Source organism: Eptatretus burgeri, chromosome 3 (assembly GCF_056783735.1).
Source record: "Eptatretus burgeri isolate ZD-2024b chromosome 3, Ebu_testis_v1, whole genome shotgun sequence".
Classification (NCBI taxonomy): Eukaryota; Metazoa; Chordata; class Myxini; order Myxiniformes; family Myxinidae; genus Eptatretus; species Eptatretus burgeri.
Window position 1 is genome coordinate 46,498,924 of NC_140963.1, and position 25,882 is coordinate 46,524,805.

General features: G+C 36.2%; 1 protein-coding gene across 2 annotated transcripts in view; it reads left to right on the plus strand.

Annotated features, from left to right (window-relative positions):
• LOC147029799 (thrombospondin type-1 domain-containing protein 7A-like) overlaps window positions 1-24,612 on the plus strand; it is a 251,933-nt gene extending 227,321 nt beyond the window's left edge. Inside the window, exons 11-13 of one of the 2 annotated variants that reach the window (XM_085873133.1) lie at window positions 16,884-17,073; window positions 17,209-17,296; window positions 22,482-24,612. In XM_085873133.1, the coding sequence (XP_085729259.1) occupies window positions 16,884-17,073; window positions 17,209-17,296; window positions 22,482-22,605 (402 nt within the window). In that variant the 3' untranslated portion in view covers window positions 22,606-24,612. The remainder of the gene's footprint in view (window positions 1-16,883; window positions 17,074-17,208; window positions 17,297-22,481) is intronic. The other variant, XM_085873134.1, reaches the window with a different exon arrangement.
• The last annotated feature ends 1,270 nt before the right edge of the window (window positions 24,613-25,882 follow it).

Consider the following 25,882-nt stretch of genomic DNA (forward strand, 5'->3'; position numbering starts at 1 on the left):
ATGCTTTTTCTTCATTCTTACGACCTAATAAAAGATGAACAACCAAAAAATTCACTCAAACTTTTTTTTTTTGTTACATGTTATTTTTTGCATAAGCCACGCCCACTTTTCATGAGGTATTTTATAAGCCACGCCCACTTACGCTAAGCCCCGCCCACTTTTACTAAGCCCCAACTACTCTTATATAATTTCCAATTAATCTCTGACTCACAAAGAATTCACTATAAAATTCTAGAATGTTATGTTTTTGAATAATTTCCCAACGAAGGCTTGCCCAGGGAATTTCCAAAGGAAACCATAGCAACCAGTCTTTCTCCATAAAAGCTTCAAACCCAGACTCCATTTTAAACATTTTTTTACTTGTATTGACAATGGAATGCTGTGCTGAGCTTGAGTGGGATGACTTTGGAGTTCCTCTACTTGTATGGAACTAAACCTTCAAGCTGATGAACTGGATTCAAACCTCTTATCGATTGAGGTAAGATTTTACTTTCCTATTTACAGAGTTTGATTTAAGCATATAATCATTTAATAATTAAATCACCTGATTAATACATTATTATTTTCTCTCACAGGAAATTGTATCTGAAATACAAAATGAAAATACTGCTTTTGCCACAACTTGGGATGAAATTGTTGGTTTGGTTGAAGACCTAATGAGCGACCAAGACCTACAGAACGAGCTCGTGCTTGATGACCCAACCAAAGAGTTATACCTTGGAGACCAGCAAAATCCTGAAAAAGAGTTTTACAGCAATAATACTCATTGTGAGTTATCAAGACAATACCCACTGAACAAGTTATACCTTGATGAGCCAGAATACAAGTTTTACCTTGAAGACTCACAAATTTTGAAAAAATCAGGAAATGAGTTCTGCCTTGATGGTTTAAATAACTACCTTGGAGACTCGGGAAAAGGGTTCTGCCAAGATGGTTCTAAATATGGAACCTACCTTGGAGACTCACAAATTTTGAAAAAATCAGTAAATGAGTTCTGCCTTGATGGTTTAAATAACTACCTTGGAGACTCGGGAAAAGGGTTCTGCCAAGATGGTTCTAAATATGGAACCCACCTTGGAGACTCACAAATTTCAGACATTTTGAAAAATGGAGATTTCCTTGATGATCGACAGTTATCCTATGTGAGATCTATTACTGAAACCCATAAAAATTGGAAAAATGGGGTTTTCCTTGATGATCCACAGTTATACTATGTGAGATCTATCACTGAAACCCACAATATTTCTGGAAATTGTGGTTCTATCTTGGAGTCTTGGATAGATGGTTATATTTTTGGAGACTTGAAATGTGGGTTCTGGCTTGATAACTCACAATGAGATACATATCTTGGAAACTCAACAGGAATGTGGTTATACCTTGGAGACTTGGAAAGTTGGGTTTATTTTGGAGACTTGAAATGTGGTTTCTGCCACTCTTGGGGATCTAAACCTATCGATGTTGTTCTTTGTTGGATGGTGCTTGATGAGAACAATATCAAGAAAGTTCTGGGAAGAAAGTGCAGGAAAGTTCTTACTCCCACTTTCTACTTCATCAAACCTGAAAGCCTTAAAAGACAGAATTGGAAGAAGAGAAGAAAAAAAACATTAAAAATATATTTTGTTGAAACACGTATTTAATAAAAGACATTGTGTTGGGTGAGGGTGAGGGTTGGGATTTTGAATGTGAGGGTTGGGGTTGAGATTTTGAATGTGAGGGTTGGGGTGGGGGTTGAGATTTTGAATGTGAAGATTGGGGTGAGGGTTGAGATTTTGAATGTGAGGGAGAGGGGGTACACACATACACACACACACACACACACACACACACACACACACACACACACACACACACACACACACCAACAAACACACACCAACAAACAAAAGTTAAGCCTTGACTATTCAGTTGAGGATTCTGTGTTTGGGGTTCACAGATCTAAGAACGTCCCCTACTGTACACACACCAACAAACAAAAGTTAAGCCTTGACTATTCAGTTGAGGATTCTGTGTTTTGGGTTCACAGATCTAAGAACGTCCCCCTTGACACACATTATATATTTTTAATTTAACCCTCGGCAGATGCCACCTGTTATACACCTCGGACTTGGCCCTCGAGTGTCCACAACGATGTATAGTAGAGGGGAGTGAAGCGCCAACCCATTGCTCCCATGGGCATTATTTGCTTTGTTTTGTCTTTTGTAATTCCTTTGAATAAAATGAACCTAAAATATCTTCCCCTTCTAAATCACATATATATATATATATATATATATATATATATATATATATATATATATATATATATATATATATATATATATTATAAGTCCAAGGAACCGTATCTTTAACAGAAGCAATTTTTAACAGTTCATTCGTCCATCGCATTGTATTGCCTTTTTCAAAATGAGATTTCCACCTATATATTCTTAGGATATCACCAACTTTGAACTTGGGCTTTTTGACATCAATCTCTTTTTCATATTTTAATTTTGTAAATGTTTCTGATGGTTTCATATTCGTTGACGTGTGAATCGTGTCATTATACTTATCCACAATATCCTGAATAAAAGATGACCATTGTTGTGAACAGAGTTGTGTGAATTTTTTATGTAGTCTCTCTTTTAAGGTACGATTAAAACGTTCAATAACAACGGCTTTTCCTTCATTAAAGGTACTGTATAATGTCATACTGTTATTTTTTAGAAAATTCATAAATGTCTTGTTATAAAACTCTCTACCCTCATCAGTCCACAATTTTTTAGGTTTTCTCTGACTTTTATTAAATATATGTTGAAAAGCTAACATAAGAGTATTACCTGTTTTGTTTTTTAGAGGGACAACCCACGCATATCTACTCCTCAAATCGATAACGGTTAAAGCATACTTGTTCAATCTATTATCTTATCATTATTGAGTTCAATCAAATCAGCGGACCAGATAAAATCAACTTCCTTGGAATAAACCTTCCTTCTATGAAACTTTGTGAATATTGGTTTATGTAATTCATCAGCTAATTGCTCTTCAATCTTAATGACATCATTGGAGCCTATAAGTTTTTTGAATTACCAAGTCCAAGTTTCAATTTAGCACTGATCATCTTCTTCACAATGAACCGATCAACTTTTTCTCTCAAGGTTGGATTTTGTATCAGAGACAAATTATACAACATTTCTCTATCGGCTTCATGCTTTTCTTCCAAAGTTGTGGTATTCTCATAATCAATATCGTGTCTCATGCACACTTCATCAACTCTATTGATGGGCTTACTGCATGATTTAGGATTGTCTGCCTCATCTAATCTTTTATCCAAGTTTGTGCCTGGACCACAGAATACCCTGGTAGATGTAATTCCCCTGGTATTCCAGTAGTTGTAAATTTACTTCCTGATAAAAACTTTTGTATATCTCCTCCATCTTTGTTTGGAAATAAATTGGCTCTTTTTTGAACCACACACCGAACATGTACCTTTTTGTATAACCCTATTATTTTTACTTTTAAAATATGAAATATTTTTAGTATCAGTTTTCTTTTTACATTTGAGACAATAACTCATTTATTTATGAGAAATATTCCTACAGAGTGTAAAAACCTTTTTAGTTTCCAACATGCACATTTGAATCTTAATTTTTAAAACATAAAGAATCCTTGGAAACGTCTTTACTCTCTCCTCCATTTATTTAAGAAAAAAAATGAAAAAATTTAATCAAAGTCAATATCTTGTCCTTGAAAATTATGTCAATTGTGTTGTCGAAAATATTGCTCATCGACTTGTCAATTTGTTGTTTTCCTCCTCGGTACGTTGAGATTCATTTATTTTCTGTAGTACCCCCAATCTTTTTTTAATCTCACCGGTTTCCATATTTTCATATTTATTCATTCTCGCTCATTCCTCCTTCTCCTCCCTCTCCTCCTTCTCTCTCTTCTCCCTCTCCTTCTCTTTCTTCTCCCTTTCCTCCCTCCCTCTCTCTCTCTCTCTCTCTCTCCTCTCCCTCTCCTCCTTCTCTCTCTTCTCCCTCTCCTCCTCTCTCTTCTCCTTTTCCTCCTCCTCTCTCTTTTCTCTCTTCAACTCCTTCTTCGTCCCTTACTATCCTTGAATCGCTTACACCCCATAGAATATTATACATATATTCATTGGGATTTCTTGTTATTCCTGCATCCAAAATAATTTTTTTTGCAACAGGAAACCAATAAAATTTATTTTGAATTTCTAAAAGAGTCTTACGTTTTCTTAACTTTTTAATTTTTTCATTATTTAGCATTCTAATTAAATCTAAAGTTGTCGGTTTATCAACATCAGCATAATACCAATCTTTTATTGAAAATACCTCATTCTTATGTTGTAGAACATATTTATGAAAACACCGAATACCCTTTTCTTGAAGGTATGCTTGGACACAGCAATGATGATTTTCTTGAAGCCTTCTTGCTGTCATTTATGTATTAGAAATATATGACACAATAATATTATGACACGAAACACCTTCCCATCTTCCCATAGTTAAATCATTTTGTATTTCCTTACGAATTACATATAATCCTGTTTTTTCTGTTTTCATGATATAAACTAGGGCAAAACCATTATTATATTTACCCTTATTAAATTATTTTATTTGTTGTTTACTAATCGTGCTTCCACAAAACTCATTCTCTTTCCCCAGTGGATAATATTCTTCCTTACGAGACTGGTTTAATTGTTCCAGGTCTTCTAGGTCAATTTTAAATGATGAATTATACCCTAAATCATTCATATCATACCCCATTGTTCTATTCTCATACAAACGATACGCCCTTCTTTATAAAAAAAAATTATTTTAATTCGAACTGTGAATTCTGTATGACCTGGAGATATATCCAACACTTCTGTATCGTTCCCATTATTCATAATAATATCGTTCTGAGAACCATTCCCATTATTATCTTCGAAGTTCATAATAATATTATTTGTATGTTTAGGCACGTTTGTTAATTCATCTCTCATACAAATAACCACATTATGAATTTTTAATTTCTTAGAATATTTGTCAAGTTGTAAATTTGATGTTGTATTCTTTCCAAATTCTTTAAACCACTCATCAATGCTCATTTATTTATTAGAAAGATATTATCCATTACCCCTTTTCGTTAATTCTACACCTGCTTGTGCGATAGAAGAAAGCATATCTCCAACGAACAATCTCGCTTTATCAGGCAGACCTTCAAGTTTTTCAGCAAAATCTACAATTACATCACTTCCACTAATTTGTTTCTCCAACTCTTTGTTATGTCTTTCCAATTCTTTTTGAGCTTGGAGTTGAGCCTTCCTTTCGTTGGCGGTTTTCACCGCTGTTGAAATACCACCCGTCAATGCTCCAACTGCACTTAAACCAGCAAATAAAGGAATTAGAAATGGGAGAAATCCTCCACTCGTCTCTCTTATTGAATATTTTTTCAACATTGGTTTTGTCATTTTAATTTTAAGTGAGCCAGTATCGTTCAACATTTTAACCTGTTCTCTTGTGAGCAAAACATCAATTCTTACTGCTCCTTTTCTCTGAATTGTATTAACGTTAATCGTTCAAGGCTTTTGATTTTGAACACAAGATGATAGTTTATGAAGATTGATTTGATTAACATATACCCCAGTTGGTACTTTGCCACTCATTTATTTAACAAAAAAATTATGTGAGACTAATCATAACACCATTATCTGAATTTATCTGTAATTCTGTTTCTTCCAAAAGCAAACAATATGCATCAACTTCTTCACTCTCTCCTCTTTCAATGTGTCGGGAAGTATCCACTCGATTCGACTTTATAGTTTCCTTTTGAGCACTCAGATCAAACGCATAGATTGTATACAAACTTTTAAATGCTGTCGTATCCAAAATAGGTTCTTTATTTCCATTACCTTCACCCACCTTTTGGTAAGACTTGTATGCTTCAGCATAATCTTTTTTTTCCCAATTAATTTCCAATCTATCTCGTGGATAAAATGTTCCATCGAGAGAAACAGAAGTTGTTTCACCTTAGCTTATCACTCAATGCATTATTCTTATCTCTAGCAATATCACCATCTGTTTTTTTTTTAATGATCCTCAGATATCGTGGCTTTCCTTCCAGAACACCCAAATTCCACGTGCAAGTGGTTTGCTTTAGTTTAACGTGTTGACATCTTCTTTTGAGGTATGATACATTGAGTGGTTTCTTTGAGTTAAGTCTTCTATTCAACGTCTCTTCTGTTTTAAGATTAGGAGTATATTCACGAAGATACCAACTCATTTATCAATTGCAAATTTATTCTGATCACCAAAAGCACTACCAACACCAAAAAGTAATCTATTTTCATTATCATTCCTTTGCAGTTGAAATCTAATTTTAAGATCATACAGAACTTTATCATGATCACAAAATCCAAATATACCTTTTAGAGGAACTGCCACAGTCAAACTATTTACTGCTTTTGTATCATCATTATACGCTCCTTTCCTTTGAATATATCCAGGGTCTGTGGTTGTTCCTGTTGACATATCAGGAATAAAACCTTCGACAGACCCCTTTCCCATTCTATCACCGAATGAATATAGTGCACATTTCATCATTTCAGATACAGCAGAGACATAATCAACCGCTTCAACTTCTTGTGTTCCAATGTACAAACATACACTATCAAACATTTTCCAGAAGAAATCGTTTACGAATGTAGCGTTTGTGTTATTCCCAGTCTTAGTGAATATAAATTTACACAATAAGAAACTTTCGGATAGATTCAAATAAGTTTGTTGATGATTTATTTCAAAACTTTTTGTACCATTTGCATTCCAGTCTGTTCCAGTTATTGCATTAACCTTGAAGTAATCTTTTTTAGTGGAGTTTGAGATGATAATGGTACTATCCAAATCATAGATATCATCAATTGCTTCCATACTTGTATTTATTGAGGAAAAAAGATGTTAAAACTTTTGAAACCCTGACCCAAGTATTTGAATTATTTTCTGTCATTCTTGGGGAGACAACTGAGTTTTGCCTTTCTTAATTTCTTTTATTGCTTGTAATTTATGAGATTCCTTTTGGGCATCTTTTATGCTCTTTGCAGCACCTGCTATATTTCCCACAGCAGAAGCAGTTGAACCAATTAGGTCTTTATGTTTAAGAATAGTTGAACCGATACCCATTGGAGTATCAATTATCCCATCTCCTCGAAATTGATGTCCGACACCCCTTTGTCTCTTAGGTTTATAGTATCCTCTCCCAAGATGCATATCTTCACCCTTGTAGTATGGGGAAAGGATCATCCCATCCCCTGTAATTATTTTATATTTTCCCAACTCATGTTTCCTCACAATCATCGTATTTATTTATTGGAAAACTTCACGTAGTTGAATTCTGATGGATATAACTTCTCCATTAAAAGAAATCATACGATTATCTTGGTCGGTTATCCTAAAATTTACTCTGTATATGGTTTTTCCTGACACGGAGATAAACCAAATTTTTGGGTTCCATATTGAATTTATAACCAATTGGGGTTGAGTGTGCGCTGAATGAAAATATTGTATTTGTTTTCATTCCATCATTATAAGCACCATCAATCAAATCACAGTGAATTAATACCAAATTTATTCCTGAGGATATTTGAATGGCATTATCACTGTAAAACGTCCCATTTGTTTCAATCTTTTTTGAGGAGAAACCAAATAACTCTCTAAATGAATTATCAATTGTGAAATCAACCTTGTAGTTATTTTTAAGTTTAATCGTTGATTTTGAAGTATGTTTTTGAATGTCTATAACAATATTTTTTGGTTCATCACCCTGTTCTTTCATAAGACGAGCAATTTCGGAAGATATTTGAGAAATCTCATATGCTCCGGGTGAGACTGTTATCGTTTTGTATCCACTTCCCGGATTATAACTAAACTTGTCATTTTTCTCGGTTATATTAAATAAGGTGTTATACGTTTCCATGGACAATAAAGATGCCTCATATTCTTTTGTTGGGTCAAGTTGTAGTGGGTATGGGAATGAAGATGTGTGATCGCTTGTTGTGAAATTAAAACTCAGGATTGTGCTTCTCATCTTATTTAGTATGAGATAAAATGTCTTTATATTGATACTTATTAATTATTTTCATGTTCATCAACTGGTCTAAAATGGCTGATGCTTCATTAAAACAAATGTTATTTCCAGCCTTCTTACTACCTAACAACAATAACAGTCAATTAACTAATTGTGATGGGTCATTAGGAAGAATAACACCTGAACCAAGGATACTTAAAGCCTGAATAATGTGTTTCTCCTTCTCATTCTTGCCACGTTTACCAGAAAGACGAACCCTATAATTAACAGAGTTCAGCAGATCAATATATACTCTATCATCATTATTTTTCATATCCAATGGTTTATCAAAATACTTTGATTCACCCCTCACCGTTGAACCTTGTCTTCCATCTTTTGTGAGAAGAAACATTAATCTCGGAGTTAGTTTAACAGGGGGTTGAGCAGAACCCAAGAACTTAAATTCATCATTAAATATCAATACCTTTTCTTGAACAAGATGAAATATTGCTGGTTGTTCTTCTGGAATGAGTTCTGCTTTGGTTTTTGAATCTGCTGAATATTCATTGTTTTGAAGAGCATTCACAATATAATCAGGGGAGTGATTAATCCCTTCCAGTTGTTGAAATAATCCTTCATCATCATATTCTAATTCTTCTATATGCTCTAATTCCTCTGTCATTTGACTGAAATCTTTTATCATTTGAAGTTTTTTAGGAGTATATTCTATTGTGGGAACTGTGGAAACATCTATAATTTTTTCTTGGGAAGTTTTTAGAAGCGGTTTAAAAAAATTCTCTTGTTTTCTTTCAAATACTTCTTCACTCGTTAGTTTCTGTCTGCGTTTCTTCTTTATGTCTTCCTGTTGTTTAACAACTTTTTAAACCAACTCTTGATGTTCCTTAAATATTCTTGCTCTTTCTTTCGCATCCATTTATTTATTGGAAAATATCATTTAATATCTCATCTTGTTTCACAACAATATATTTGTATTTTTCAGTCGTGTGCTTCATGTAATCCCCAAATTATGTTTTACTGCATAATGGAGAATAATTATCTCTCCAAAAATTGTTTATATCTATTGAATTTAACTTGAATAAAATAAAAGTTTGAGCATTGTTTCTGATGGAACGACGAGGAAATTGAAAGTACGATTGACTTTCATATAATGATAAATACAAATACAATATTTCATGATAAATACAATTACAAGAAGAATGTCTCCCTCTTGTGTAGTAGCTGTCCATTACCGTTTGGTTTCTCTCATTAACACAATCATCAGAGATAACGAGGTTCTTTTTTGATTTATCCAAATCTTGGGGAGACGGTATATCATCTGTATTATCACTAAGAATTCAAGTTATCAGTTTTGATTTCTTTTTACATCTCTGTGTATCACAAAATAGTTGAATTATATCTTCAATGTTATAATCATTTAGGTTTTTTGAAGTTTAAATAAACTGATTATATCTTCTTTTTGAAGACCAGCATTAAAACCTTGTGAGAGTAGTTGATACTCTGGTTGAAAACTCGACTTTGTGAAAATTATTAAATGTCATAATCTAAAAAGTTGGGAGTCAGGAGCATCTTCAAAAGTAAGCAGTTTTTTCTGCATCCACTTGAATCAACTATGAGGCATCTTAATGAATTTGGAAGATTTTTATGATTGTTAAATTTTATCTTATTTTCCCAAATGGGTAAAAAATCATTCATTTATATATTTGGAAAACAGGTTATTTAATTTATTATTGGCTTTTTTAGAAACTCTATATTTTATCCGAAGTTGGGGTTTAATTTCAAGATAATCCATTATTTTAATTAAACAATATCATGTGTTGATACTTCCCTGAAAATGACAATCGTGAATAATATATAACAACAATCCTTTGAACATTTCTCTAATATGTTTAGTTTCTTCCCTTGTAAGGAAAGGTGTGTTATCACCCTCATCATTTACATTCATTTCTCTCATCAATCTTGTAAAGTAATTCATTTTTGGTGTAAATCTAAAAGAATTATTTTCCTTTTTATATTTTTATTATCATAAATGAGAAGATAATCACACAATATACATTGTTTATAGGCTTTTGACTCTATGTTTAATCCCCATCTATCACACGCAGGACAATTCTCAAATTTGTAATATGGAGAATCAGGGAATTCAAGAGGCTCAAATTCTAGCATATTTATAAAGTAAAACTTTACTTAAACTTAAAGTCTTCTTCGAAATCATCTATAAAACTACTTTCATAACTATCATAATCACTCATTATCTTCAAAGTCTTCAAGTGAATATTGACTCGTATTTAATGAGTAGAAACAACATTACCATTGATATCTTTATACTTTTTTTCATTAACAGATTCAACTACAACATTTTTTATATTAAAGGTAATTTTCAAATGATCCTTTACTACTATTGAACGAAATGTCATTTCACCCGATATAATAACATCCTTTATTTCATCAGGATTTACATATTTAGGGTTGTTGAAAAAAATACAAATTTCTCCCTGCATATTACAGATGGTCTTATCTTTTCTTTCTCAAGTTTCATCCATAAGGTTTTTATTTTTTGAAACTTTTTCTTGTTTCATTGCTTTTTCTAGTTTTGAATATATTACCAGAAGGAGAGGAGAAACTTTTGTTCGAGATACTTTAATTGATTTTCTTCCAGGTATACTAAAAGCCCTTCCACTGAAGGAAATTGAAGAACTCATCTTATCCACCATAATTGTTTTTATCCAATAGTTGTTATATTTATCTTTGTTCAATTTTACATCCTTTACATATTTCTCAGTATCTTTAACAAATGAAGAGATTGATGGAAACTTGTCTTTTGTGTCTTGAAACATTGTATTTATTAAGTGCAAAAAGTTGGAGGATAAAATGGTTTTAATAACAGATTCACTTATAAATTAAATGAAATTTCCATCAAGAAAATTTTAGTTTGAGCAAAGTTTTATTATATAAATATGGTGAACACAACGTACTGCGATGTTTGTAATCACGAATATAAATATTATAAAAAACACCTTCAAACCAACAAACATACATTTAATCTATTTCATCAAATATCTCCTCTTGAGTTGGAAAGAAAACATTGTGATATCGCTCAAAGGATGTTTTGAAGAGTAGTTATAATAGACATCTTCAATCACAAAAACACAAGAAGAATGAGTTTAAAGTAAAGGGAGTCTATTATATTGAAAACACTGATGGGACATTTAAAGGGCATATAAAAATAAGGATTTTCAATTTGGAGAACCCAGTCCATCATCAATAGCTGAATAAATTGAAATAGTGAAACCTGATGTTGAAAAAGTTATTAAAAAGACATTAAAATAAATGAAAACTTTAAAGTTTTATATGGGAGTGAAAATGAATATGAAAAGACAAGATGAAGAACAATCTCCTTATACGAGTACAGATCCTCATTTTATAACATCATTTCAAGATTTTTTGAAAAGTGGGGTTTGTGAAGAACTCTCAAGACAAGAGGAGGATGTTGATAATACAGTGGTAGGAAGTGGTTTTAATATTTAAAAAATCATCTTTTTAGAAATACACATTCTAAAATCAGACCCTCTTAAAGCTTCTTCTTGTATTGAATTACCAAAAGAAATAAAACTAAAGAAGGCAGTTGTTAATATTAAGAACAATGATAAATGTTTTCTCTGGTCTGTTCTTGCTCACTTACATCTGCCAAATTGTAATTCAGAAAGAGTAAAGCTATATATGAAATATGAGAATACCTCGGACATTAAAGATTTTAAATTCCCAATGCCACGAACAGATATTCCTAAATTTGAGAAAAAGAATAACCTTTCTATTAATGTATATGGATTAACTGGAGAGAATAAAGTTCAGGAATTAAAAATTTGAAACAACTATAAAAATGAAGAAACACACATTGATCTTTTATATTTTAGTGTTGGAAAGAATTCACATTATACATACATCAATAATTTATCAAGATTAATCTCTTCTCAGGTATTCAGAACAGCAAAGAAAATATATCCTTGTAAGCGATGTCTTAATTCATTTCATACAAAAGAACGGTTAGAACAACATTCAAAATATTGTAGGAATCATAAATCAGCTGTAATTACAATGCCTAAACCTGGTGAAAAGATTTATTTTGAAGATTATAATAAATCTATCATGCACGCTGATATACGCTGATTTTGAATGTATCCTTAAAAAGATAAATACTGCTTCTCCGAATCCAAAAGAATCATATGCAAATAAATATCAAATACATATTCCTTGTGGTTTCTGTTATTATATCAAATCAGCTGTTGGTGATGAATACCACAAGTTAGAACTTTATAGTGGAAAAAAAGCTTCACAAGAGTTTGGAAAACGATTAGAAAAGGATTGTATAAGACTAACTAAATTAATGAAAGAAACAAATCTTCTTCTTCTTCTTTCGGCTGCTCCCGTTAGGGGTCGCCACAGCGGATCATCCGTATGATCCTCATAGTGATTTGGCACATGATTTACGCCGGATGCCTTTCCTGACGCAACACTGGTCGCCTCTTACAACACAGGGATATGGTACACCTAATTTAACCGGGGTATACACCGGCCCAGTACACTGGTACTCACTTTGCCGACCTCAGAAGGATGACAGGCTGAGTCAACCCCCTGGTGTATTAATTCAGTGGCCCAACGGGGCTTGAACTCAGGACCTTTTGGATCCCAAGCTGCTGCCTTAACCACTGCGCCAACACCAGGCTAATGAAAGAAACAAATGAACCGATGAAATTAACTGAAGAAGAGGAAAAGGAATTTGGAGAGAACAATAAATGTCATATTTGTGGGGAGGAAATTGAGGAGTCATTGAGGAGTCATTAGGGATCATTGTCATCTTACTGGTAAATCTCGAGGTCCCGCTCATTCCTGTTGTAATCTTAATTATAAATTTCCTTTTTTATTCCAGTCTTTCTTCACAACAGTGCCAACTATGATACACATCTATTTATAAATGAACTTCCAAAAACACCAGGGAATATTTCTGCCATAACAAACACAAGTCAAAAGTATATTTCATTTACAAAAATGATATTCAAAAAACCTTTAACTCGTATTAGGTTTCTAGATTCTTCCAAGTTTATGGGAACACCAGGAGCCTACCTTGCATCAAATCTGAGCTCCACGGGGTCTTTTCCAAATCTTAATTCATTCTTTCCAAAAGAGGAAATTCTAACTAAAGAGGAAATTCAGATTAAAGAGAGAATTCAAAGTCAAGAGGAAATTAATGAAGAAATTCGAACTGAAGATGAAATTCCAATTATAATAAAAATTAGAACAATGAATGAAATTCTAACTAAAGAGGAAATTCTGATTAAAGAGGGAATTCTAACTTGAGAGGAAATTCAAACAAGGAATGAAATTCAAAGTAAAGAGAAAATTCTTACAGGTAAGGGAATTTATCCTGATGATAATACGGATTCATTTCTGAGATTTAAAGTAACACAACTTCCTTCAATTCAAACACGCACAAGAAATTTGGAAAATATTTAAGATAAAGAACCTTGGAGAATATCATGATTTGTCTGTAAAAACAGATGTTTTATTGTTGGCTGATGTGTTTGAAGCTTTTAGATCACTCTGTCATAATGAAAATTGTTATGGATTAGATCCTGCTCACTATTTCACAGCTCCTGATTTAGCTTGGAGTGCAATGTTGAAAATGACAAAACAAGATATAGATTTAATCAGTGATGTAGATATGCTTTTGATGATTGAGAAGTCTAAGAGAGGTGGAATATCACAAGTATGTTCAAAAAGATATGCTAAAGCAAATCATAAATATCTTCCAAATTATGATAGTGAAAAATATTGTAATTATTTGATGTATTTTAATGCTAATAATTTGTATGGATTGGCAATGTCTCAATCTCTGCCTTACGGTAAATTAGAGTGGATGGAAGAAAAGGATTATGAAAGGCTTTGATGAATATTGTTATTTCTTCTCAAGAGGAATTGAATGAGGAAGAAGAAGGTTATTATTTTGAAGTTGATTTGAGGTACCCGAGTGATCTTCATAATAAGCATAAAGACCTTCCTTTTGCATGTGAGAAAGAAACCCCAAAGAAAGAATGGTTAAGTGATTATCATAAGAGTTTTAATATTAAAGGTAAATCATCAGAAAAGTTATTAACAACATTCTATGATAAAGAGCTATATGTTTTGCATCAGAGAAGCTTGAAACAGTTTTTGAGAGAAGGATTTTGAGTAGCTAAAATTCATAGAGTTTTAAAAATAAACAAAGTTCTTGGATGAAAAAGTATATTAAATTCAATACAGATATGAGAACAAATACAAAATAAAATTTGAAGGGGAATTCTATAAATTGATGAATAATGCTGTCTTTTCGAAAGACATTGGAGAATGTTAGAAACAGGCAAAACATTAGATTTACAACATCTTGGAAAAAAGCTTCTAGATTGATAAATAAACCAAGTTTTGAGAGAGAAGAGGTTTTTTTCAGAGAACTTTTCTGCAATTCATATGAAAAGGAAAGTATTGTAATGGATAAACCAATTTATATTGGAACAGCAGTTCTTGATTTATCAAAGATATTGATGTATGATTATTTGTATAATGGCTTAAAGAAAGAGTATGGTGAAAATGTTTCATTGTTGTATATGGACACTGATAGTTTTATTCTAGATATAAAAACTGATGATGTTTATAATGATATGAAGAAAAATATTGGAGTATATGATACAAGTAATTTTAGTAAGAAGAGTGAGTTATTTTCAAAAAAGAATGAAAAGGTTATTGGTAAGTTTAAGGATGAGTTGGGTGGTAAAGTAATGAGTGAGTTTATTAGATTGAGAGCAAAGGCATATGCTTATAAGTATGGTGATCATATTGATAAAAGGTTAACGGGAATAAAGAAATATGTAATAAAAAAATCAATAACTTTTAGAAATTATTATAATTGTTTGATGAATCAGAAAGAAGAATATAGGAAAATGAATACAATAAGAAGTTAAAAACATAAGATAAAAAGTGAAGAAGTAAATAAAAAGGCATTAGTAGCCTTTGATGATAAGTGATTTATTTTAGATAATGGAATAGATTGTGTTCCATATGGATATTGTATGATAAAGTGTGTAGAATAGATTGTGTTCCATATGGACACAAATTTTAACGATGGGGACATGGGTTAGGGTTTTTCAGGGCTACCGCCGCGTTTTTCACAATATATAAATGGTCGAACCAAGTATTAATCAAACCAAAGAGTGGAGAAAATCTCAGTCTTGGTATATAAATGGAAAACATTATGAATGTGAAAAATGTCAAATAAGTCTTATTGAAAAAATAACTAAAACAAAGGTAAATATAACAAATAAGCAAATAAATTTAAAAACTAGTGAGTTAGAGGATGGAAAGAAAAAAAATTAATATCCTTGAATGGACTGAAAACTTTGATGGTTATCAATTGAACAATGGAAAAATAATTTAGTACAATCTCAAAATGATATGCAACTCAGGAGGTGGTCAGATGAGATCAATGAGAGAAGTTTATCATTTCATAATGGCACAAAAGGGGTATCTTGAAAAATATAAAGATTCAAATGTTTTATTTTAAAATATTTTAGACGGGGATTATTGTGCAAAGAAAATGAAACTATTGAAGGAATTTGAGAATGAACAAATCTTTTTTAGGTTCAATGAGTGAGCTAAACAATATGCATTGGTCATTTGAAAAAAAGTGCCCCTAGGTTAAAAGGGGAGGCTATTAAAATCTCCATTCACTTACATGTTTTAGATATTTCTTTGGAATCACCTTCAACAAATCACAGTATATTCACCCTACGACTTTACGACTTGAACAAATCTTTATAGGTTCAATGAGTGAGCAAAACAATATGCATTGGTTATTTTTAAAAAAGTGCCCCTCGGTTAAAAGGGGAGACAAATAAATATACCTTGGGTTAAAAAGGGGGTTTCTTTTTTAGGGAAAAAAAAATTAATCGCTGAGAATCTCCATTCACTTTACATGGGGAAAGTGAGCCAGAATCAGTATATTCACCCTACTGACGTGGTTTGTGACCAGCCATCCCCATGCTGTGAGTCTTGTCCAGTGTTTCTCAACCCATGAGTTTCTTGTTCCCGAGTTCACTCGGAGAGTATTGTTGTGCACTTCCCATGAATTGAGAACTTGTCCTGTGGTTCTTATATCATTTTGAAAGCATTGTAGATCTCCTCAATTGTTAAGTTGCTGTTACACCAGACAGGAATTATTATTTATTTATTGTTTTTTGTGGTTTATGTTGATAATTGATTATTCTACTGAAAGTATCAAAGTTTTAATCTGCACATGTAGCATACTATGATGAAATTTAACAGTTTTCACGGATTTCACTGAAAGACTTGAGATGGGGTAGACATCACTGATAACAGTGTCAGATTTCCAAAGAATGTTGAGTTCCCCTCGGTGTTAAGCATTGCTGTGAAATTGTACACAACATAATTAAACATGTCGATGAAGGACATCGTTGTGGTGTTGTGAATAAACCCGATTGGCTGATGACTAAATATATTTAGTCTCTTGCATACTTACTTTGTAGGGTTTTCAAAATTACAATTTCATCTTTTTGAGATCAAGTGTTGTTTAATTGTCACAACTATGACTATAACACTGCTATTTGTGAGAAAACATCCAGTGCAAAGGCAGTGAAAGAAAGATGATCTGCACTGGAATGTGTAAGCAAGTGAACATAAGACGTTTTGGCTGATCATGTTTGAGGTGATGACCTGATTGATCGATAATTGAACATGTTTGAGGTGATGAGCTGATCGATCGATCATTCTTTTGGCTTAACCAGGGTGAGCACTGTGTTTGCGAGGATGGATTCCTGGGAGTGCTGTCGCCCGGAGGTGTGCTCGAAGCGTGCATGCGGGGCGAAGAATCAGAGGGAATTTTCTTGGGTATACCAGAAGGTTTTGGAGAGACGACTTCGCAGGGTCAAGGAGCTGGAGTACAAAAGAGCTGGTTAATGGAACCCTTTGATGCAGGTGAGATAAATCTGTACATGATGGGCCAGGATTTGAATTGAAAATCATTTCTACAAAGGAAAATCTCACAAGGCTCACAGCTTTCTCACATGATTAAATAGTCAATGTAAAATTATTTCTTTTTATTTATTTCAGAGGGAAAGTTGAAGGCTTGGGTGTATGGAATAGCAGTGGCAGGATTTGTCCTCTTCATCTTCATTATCTCCATGACCTGCTTGGCTTGGTACCTTTACTATGCACAAAAAAATACACTTACTTTGTTGGTATTTATTGTCACTCGGTCCAGAACCATCCACATATTATGTAAGAAAATAGTGGTAGAGGAGGTAATTGAGGAAAGATAATTGAGGAAAAAGGAATAAAAGTAAGGAGGATACAGAAGAAAAGGGGTTGGAGACGGGGGGAAAGGAGGGGACTGAAAGAGATGGAAGGAAGAGATGAAAAATAAAAATAGGACCACTGGACCTGTAGCTTACCTGGGCCCTTACTTAATGTTATAACCCAAATTTGGTAGCATTCTGACTGGTGGGTCTGGAGAGGAAAATATTTGGAGGAATTTATGCGATTTCGTCAAAGATTTACTAGGTTTACCATTTTGACACACTTCCGGTCACATGATCGGCATGACCTCTGCAATTTAACATCAAGACCCTGTCCTAATGTTGAAATCCAAATTTGGTAGTATTCTGACTGGTGAGTTTGGAGAAGAAGATTTTTGAAGGAATTTACATGATTTTCCCAAAAGTTGACTAAATCAGCCATTTTGACACACTTCTGGTCACATGATCAGCATGACCTCTGTAATTTAACATCAAGACCCTGTCCTAATGTTGTAGCCTAAATTTGGTAGTATTCTGACTGGTGGGTCTGGAGAAGAAGAATTTTGAAGGAATTTGCATAATTTTCCCCAAAATTGACAAGGTCGGCCATTTTGACACATGGCCACGTGATCAGAACGAGATTTTCAGTCCTGTTACCAATCAGGAGCGAAACGTTGCTGCCAAATTTCAGCCAGATTGGCACAGTGTTTTGGCCGGAGAAGTCGAAATGGGAGACGGATGTACAGACAGATGATACAGGATGACAATACCTTATCTTGAATTCTAATTCCAGAGAAGTTAAAAGTCGATGGATCAAACATTTTGCAAAAAAAATTTATTCAAAATTTCTGCATTGTATGTAATTATGTTTAATTTGTTACTTCATTATAATGCTTGGTTGAGCCTGGTGTTGGATTGATGGTTAAGGAGGCTTGCTTGTGATTTTAGTGTCTTGAGTTTGAGCCCCTGCTATGACGTTGCAATAACACCATGAGGGTTGACCAAACCCGTCATCCTTCTGAGGTCAAAAAGATGAGTACCAGCTTACTGTATCTGCAAAAGGGCACTGTATCAGTGGCACAGCCATGCTTCCAGAAAATGATGCAAGTAGCAGCCAGAGGCTGCATGCGAAACATCAGGTGCATTGTTGGACTTTTACATTCCACTCAAATTTCAATATTTAACTCTTCAAAAAGATCATTTCAATCCATATTGCTGAAAATCTTAAGATTGATATCAGTATTGCAGCACGATGAACATCATCTTTGAGAGTCATTCAATGCCTGGTGTTGGCTTTGCGGTTTGGGTGGCTGGCTTTGAGCCATGATCCATTGAATCCACGACTCCCACGGCCTGACCCAGACATCTGTTGACCTCTGGCTCACAGCCAGCAGAGACATGAATATCACTGCCGAAGGAAGTGAATCTCTCCGTGACCTCAACATCCTCACCACAAAGAGCTACAGACAGGATAGCAGCATCCAAGATGTCATTGAAAGCCTGGATCCTCGTTTTGACCCAGGAAACCCATAATCCCAGCGGCTCCGACTCCTCATTCAGTTCCTTGAGGGCCTCCAAAAGGATATGTAAAGTTTCCCCAAGGATGACTGCATCATCTGCAAAATCAATGTCAAAGATCTTGACATTCCCAAACGATGCACCGCAGCTTGATCTCTCCGACATACTCCCCAGAATCCAGTTCATACGAGTGCTGAAAAATGTGGGGGCCAGTACACACCCCTGACAAATTCCAGTAACAACTGGAAATAAGTCAGAAATGGTACCACCACATCTCACAGCAATCTCAGAACCAGAGTACAGTTCAGACATTCGATCGATCAGTTTTGGTGGCACCCCACAAAGACCAAGAATCCTCCAGAGGGCATCACGATACACTGAATCAAACGCTTCACAGAGATCAACATAAGCTGCAAGCAGTCCCTGCCGAAACTCTCATCTGCGTTCAGTGAGGACTCGAAGAGCAAGCATACGGTCAATCATTGACCTCTTTGTTGTAAAGCCTGACTGCTGTGGGCGCTGCTGCTCAAGCAGATGGTGGCGAATCCATCAAGAATTATCCGAGCAAAGACCTTGCACAGCACTGAGAGCAGCGTCATCCCTCGGTAGTTGTTGCAGTTTTGGCAATCACCCTTCCTTTCTAGAGAGGCCCCTCTTCCAGTCAGTTGGGATGATGCCTGTGTTCCAAGCAGAGCACACACCTGCATGCAACCACACAAGTGCAGCATTTCCACTCGTATTGAGAAGTTAAACATGGATGCCACAGATCCCAGGAGCTTTACCCCATTTAAACCGGTTCACCGCAGCCTGTGTTTCCACAAATGAAGGTGGACCACAGTTGTTTGAAGGGTCAGCAATAGGGAGTTCACCACCCCTGATATCCATCTTGACAGCTGGAGGATCAGCCTGGTACAGCCACTCAAAGTAACTGGCCCAGCGGACTTTCACTTCAGTCTCCTCTGTCAATAGCCTACCAACCCCTGCTCTAACTGCAGTACAGCGAGGGATGGGCTTGGACCAACAAAATGTGCGAATTCCCCTGGAAGCAGGAAGAGAATCACTTGACCACATGTGATGCTCTACCCCCTCAAAGATTCCTCGCACATAGCTTCCTTTTCCCACCCTTATTGCATGTACAGTTTTACGCCTCAGCTCCCTGAACAGCTCAGCTCTGCCATTCAGCCTGGACCTGCGACCCTGGGCATTGGTATCCAGTGTCCCTTGAGAGACAAAATTCTTCTTCGCCCTCCGGTGAGTTCCAAGACATCTACCGGCAACATCAAGGACAGTGGTCGTGAAAGCACTCCACAACTCTTCAGGATCCCCCAAAGCACCCAGACCCGCCAAATCTCCACTCAGCCTGTTCGCACACTCCCCAGCTACCCTTTCATCCTTAAGCTTGCCAACATCCAGCCTAGGCTGGGATGGTACCATTCTCTTGGATTTAAGCTGCAACTTAAAAGTTGCAACAACAAGCTGGTAGTCAATGTTGAGGAACTGAACACTCCAGTAGACCCTGCAGTTCTGGATCATCCTCCAGCGACCATCAACGAGCACATGGTCAATCTCCTTTGACACACCGCCAGCATTGGAATATCAAGTCCAGTGATGAGCTTGTAAGCGCTGAATCCATGAACAAGCCGCCCTAAGTCCATGACTTCTTGCAAAGTCAAGGAACTTAGTGCTATTCTGGTTCACAGTTCCAGACCCATGGGGACAAACACACATCTCATAAACATCCCTATCAGTTTCAGTCGATGCACTGGAACCCCGCATGACTAGAAGAGTATCTCGTCTGGGGCACTGATCAACCACAGACTCGAGCATGGCACAGAATGCATCTTTCACAGGGAAATCACTCGCCTCAGTCAGAGTACATTCAGAGACCAGGGAAACGACACCCAAGGAATGATGAATCCTTCATCTCATAATACACTTGTTGACCGGTGTTATCATAATTATCATTGGAGTCAGCTTATTGGACACAGCTGCAGCAACTACCTTGGCATGGTAACCATCAGAGTGACCAGACCAATAGTAGGTGTAACCACCCGTCATGATCTCGCTGCAATCCGGTCTCTGATCCTCAGAGAGTGCTGCAATACCAATGCCAAACGCTTGAGCTCAGATGATAACAGAGATAAGTGATCATCCTCTCTTAGGGAAAGGATATTCCAGATACCTACCCGAAGGGACCGCCTCAGGTTAACCCAAGGAGATCGCTGTCTGGTGGAGGACACCTCAGCACCACCCCGACACACTCTCCAGCGATCTGACCCAGGAATGTTACCCCGTGGTTTCCCTCCTTTCATCAAATATTGGAGGTCCCAAAGGCTTTGCCCCAATCCCATCATCTGGTGAGCTGCCCTTCAAAGGGAAGTTGCACAGAAGTACTCCCATGGAGTGGTGTTTTCAGATTTTTAGAAAGTATTTGGAATGTTTTGCAGAATGAAGGGGTTTATGGTGGCTGGAGTGCAAATCCTGCCACCAACCTCCAAATAAAATGTAACCCAACTGCAGGAGGACATCCGCAGACACAGTTGAGCACTATATATGGATGGCTGTTGGCTCACAAGGAGCTCCTCCACCCTTTCACAGGTTTTGTTCTTCATCCTACTGGGTGGTGGTGGTCGTATGACAGCTTAACTGCCGGGGTAGCTATCATTTCTTGAAGCGTGACTGTGTTGCTGATTCAGTGCCCCTCTACCAGTACACACACTGGAACTGGTACTCATTTCGCCGACCTCGGAAGGATGACAGGCTGAATCAACCCCCTGGTGTATTAATTCAGCGGCCGTCAGGGCTTAAACTCAGGACCTTAGGATCCCAAGCCGCCACCCTAACCACTGAGCCAACACCAGGCTTGTATCCTACTGGGTGTCCATATCATACACCCTCCCCACCATGAAACTTGGTGGGGGAGACGGTTTTGTTGCCAACAACTCAACCATGGAACAGGTTAGTACAGGTTTACATGGTACCGATAGCAAGTCACAGTTCTAATCTAATCTGACCTGACCATGACGATCATATGACCAGAAGTGTGTCAAAATTGCGGCCTTGATAAATTTTTGCAAAAATAACATAAATTCCTTCAAAAATCTTTGCCAGGCTCACCAGTCAAAATGCTACCAAATTTGGGTTACAACATTTGGCCAGGGCCCAAATACGCTACAGGTCCAGTGGTCCTATTTTCTGTTGCATAACCCTCGGTTTTATGTGCTATCGCTTGGTTTTATGTTCCCTTTGGGACCTGTCTGATAGAATTAGTCAAAAGATGCTATTAAACAAAGAGTTTCCAGAACCTTGGCCAAATTTGAAACTCATGCTGTTCCATCATGTTATGACCCCAAAATGTTACCATGTGTTGGTTTAGCCTTGTAGCAAACAGTAAGTGGTAACATTTAGAAAAGTTTGGGAGATATCGATTGTTAATAAATGGCCAATGTAAGTTTAAAAATAAATCTGGAAGAGCCTTGGCTCCTTTGTATTGCACATGGCTCAGTTTTAAACCTTGAGTTATTTTGTCAGCATTAATCTTTTTTTCTCTTTTGTGCTTCCTTGTGGCAGTAAGCGTTTAAAAGCTCCTCTACGAAAAGCGACGAAGAAGACGTCTCCAAATCGGACAGCATCATATGATGGAGACCTGGACCTGCGCAATTGGCCTTCCTTACTCAGCCCGGGATGTGGCTAGGCCTAAAAATGCCACTTGATTATGGCCACGACAGAAAACTATAAACTTCATCTTTGGGGAAACCAGTGGCCCTGGTGATCGTCTGGCGGTTGATATTGGTTGCCATGACAGACAAAAAAAAATGCAATTGGCTGGCTGTACGTCTCCTCTTGAATCCATTTGTTTATTTTATTTTATATCTTGCAAAGGGGTGACCTCTGAATAATCTAACTGTAAAGGTGCAAAAGTTATTAATAATGGAATGTTACCCTCTAGATATGACAGATACAAAACTGTTTTGTGTCGATCTTGTAACAATGAAAATATGTTGCTGTGCAGCTGACATTCAAGACGATCAGCAGACATGGTTGCAGAAAAGTACAAAACATATTACCACAGCATTGCCAATTGCGATAGAGGGTCTCCTAACAGGAACCTTTACGATGTTTCGCTATCATCTACGCCATTACATCTTAAATCAACACAAGACCCATTTCCACAAAAGCCTGCAATAAATGAATGCATTTCCACTTTTCTTAACAAGGAGGAAAATTCACTCCATCTTTGAATGGCACAGAAATCCGGAATTGATTATTGTCAGGGGAATATGAGGAAGGCTGTTTTCTATTTTTAAACCCGTAGGTGGAAACATAAGGGAGAACATACAGCTGTAACTGCTTACATTGTCTCACCACATTATATGTAAGCACAATAACAAATTGATTCAAGTGGTATTTTTTTGATTCATTCTCTTAACATTACAGGTAATGAAAATCCTTTTGTAGGCTTATATTTCATAGGATTATCAATAAAAATTATGGATCCCCAGTTTACCAATTACTGCTACACAGGATCAATGTGCATATGTACATATATGCATGCAATACTTCTTTTCTTTTGCTTTATTCTGCCAGATGTACAATTTTGCTGTGAATTAAAAAAAGAAAGAAATCTGTTTACGAAACAACGTAAATTGTCAAATAATTCACTATATATTTCAAAAGAAAACTACATAATTGAGTCAGTGTTTTTTGGCGATTGCATCGCTTGTGCTTGTTTTACGATGTTTTTGATGTGAGGTAGTAGTCGTGGCATTGTGGCGGCACTTATCTCCAAGCCAAGTAGCTACACATGACACGGAATGATTCGGTCAGAACATTCACCACCAACCACAAGCCTATTTGAGTTGTAACATAGCACCTGGTCATTTATTAATTTCCAAGAGTTGAGAAAACTGCCTGTTGTCATGATTCATTGTGTCCTTTTAGTGATTTTCCATGCCCAGGTGGTGAAATTGTTTATATTTCTTGGGATATTGTTGTGTATATCAAAGCCTTGTACAAAAAGATTTGAACAAATAATGGAATCATTATGGAAAGGTTATAATGGTTAATACTTATATTTGAATGTTTAATTTCAGTCGTTGGATACGTTTGTGTTGTGGAGACTTTTATATGCGGGACAAACGATAAAACTACAAAAGAATGTATGAATTGCGAGTGTGTGGGGTCCTCCAACAGCAAAATGTAAGGTGTAGTAATTCACTTTACAAATCAAACAAACGAGGAGGTGGAAATCAAATATTATTGTGACAAGGGTTCCTTAAAATGACGTTTTTAGATCATTGCACATATACTTCAGGGCAGATGTTGTGCATCACACATTTCTTGTAATGTTCTATTCGGTCACGATGTTTTCCGAGCTTGTGTCATGTCCACAGAGATGGGGAACCAATGTTATCTGTGTTTTGCACATCACTTTATCTCTGATTTGGTGAATTTATTGTGACAAAAGGGGCTGCAATTAAACAACAACATTCATCTTCTGCTGAAAAAGGCTTCTACCTGAAGTTTCCAAACCACTTCACTGCTTTTTGAGTATTTCTCTCTTTTTTGCCCCTCCTTCATTGTAGGTGAGTTGCAACAAAAGCCTTGTACCAAGCTGAACTCTGACTACCATAACATGACTCACTTTAATAACTCTCTGCTTGAGGAAATTTGTTGAATATGTGTTTTAATAAAAAATAAGTGTTCATAAACAACAGTGTGGAGTTTTCCTTTATCTCGAATAGGCATTTCGTTTGCACATTGTATCAACCGAGTTGCAAACAGTGAATCAATGAATACATTTTCATAAATGGTTCAAAATGTTTTGTGATGGAAACAATGATTATCATGTGCAATTAGCATCATTATTTTTGTTTGTTTTGTTTCTTTTTATTCATAACAAATTCTGCTGTTCTTCATTTTACCACAACAAAGAAAATCGTCATTTGATTTAATCTCTCCGGTGCTGTCTCTTAATTATATTGAATTGCTCCTTGCAGTTTGTGTAATAAAGCTTCAAGTGCTTTCCTTACATTAGTTACACTCAAGATTATTAAATTTATTTACCACTAGCAGGGGTGCCCAGTGTTGGCAGGCAATGCCAGGCCCCTCCTCCCATCCCTCCTCTCATCCCTTCACCTCCCTAATCCCACCCCACCCCCTGCCACCTCCCCTCCCACCCCCCCCCATCCCCTGTCTTCCGTGATGAGTGGAGGTTGGCTTTGGGGCATCCCACTTTCTGGGGACATGTACATTTCAAAAATGCAAGTTATCTCCACAGCTGACTTGTAATACCCTCTGCCACCACTACCGGACCGGGTGGTGCTACACGATACACATTCACATCAATAATTTTTGTCGACCTTCTCTTCCGAACCCCTATGACTACAGATGAAACTAAATGGCCCATGTTCACCACAACGGCGAATTTGGTCCATGTGCCAAGTTTGGTGGAAATTGGCCCAGTAGTTTTGGCGTGATTGGTGTTACAGACAGACAGAAAATGGCATTTATTTATTACATATTTAAATTTATTTGGTCAAGTGCTGCAGTTTTATTTACTATCTTGCCCACAGTTCCCACTTTTTGGCATATATTCATTCATTTTGTATGCAGGTTGTGGCTGCTAATAGCATCATTGCTGAGAGTGCCACTGATACAGTAGGTTAGGGCAGGAATTTGTAATTTGTTCAGGGTTCCGGTGATAGATCACTTACTCTTCATGAAAGACACTGTGGGATCTTTGGCGTTCACCAACTCATGCCGGCAGATGGGACAACCAACTTAACGTCCATCCGAGGGATGTCACACACATTGATGAATTAATTGCCCAACCTCCAAAACACCAGGTTGACAGTTTAAAGCTGGGCTGGAATTCAAACCCAGGCTCGACAGATTTGAGGTGAGTGTGCATCTACACATAAAAGAAGCTGTCTGTGCATACATCCATGCGAGTTCCAGACTCCTCTATA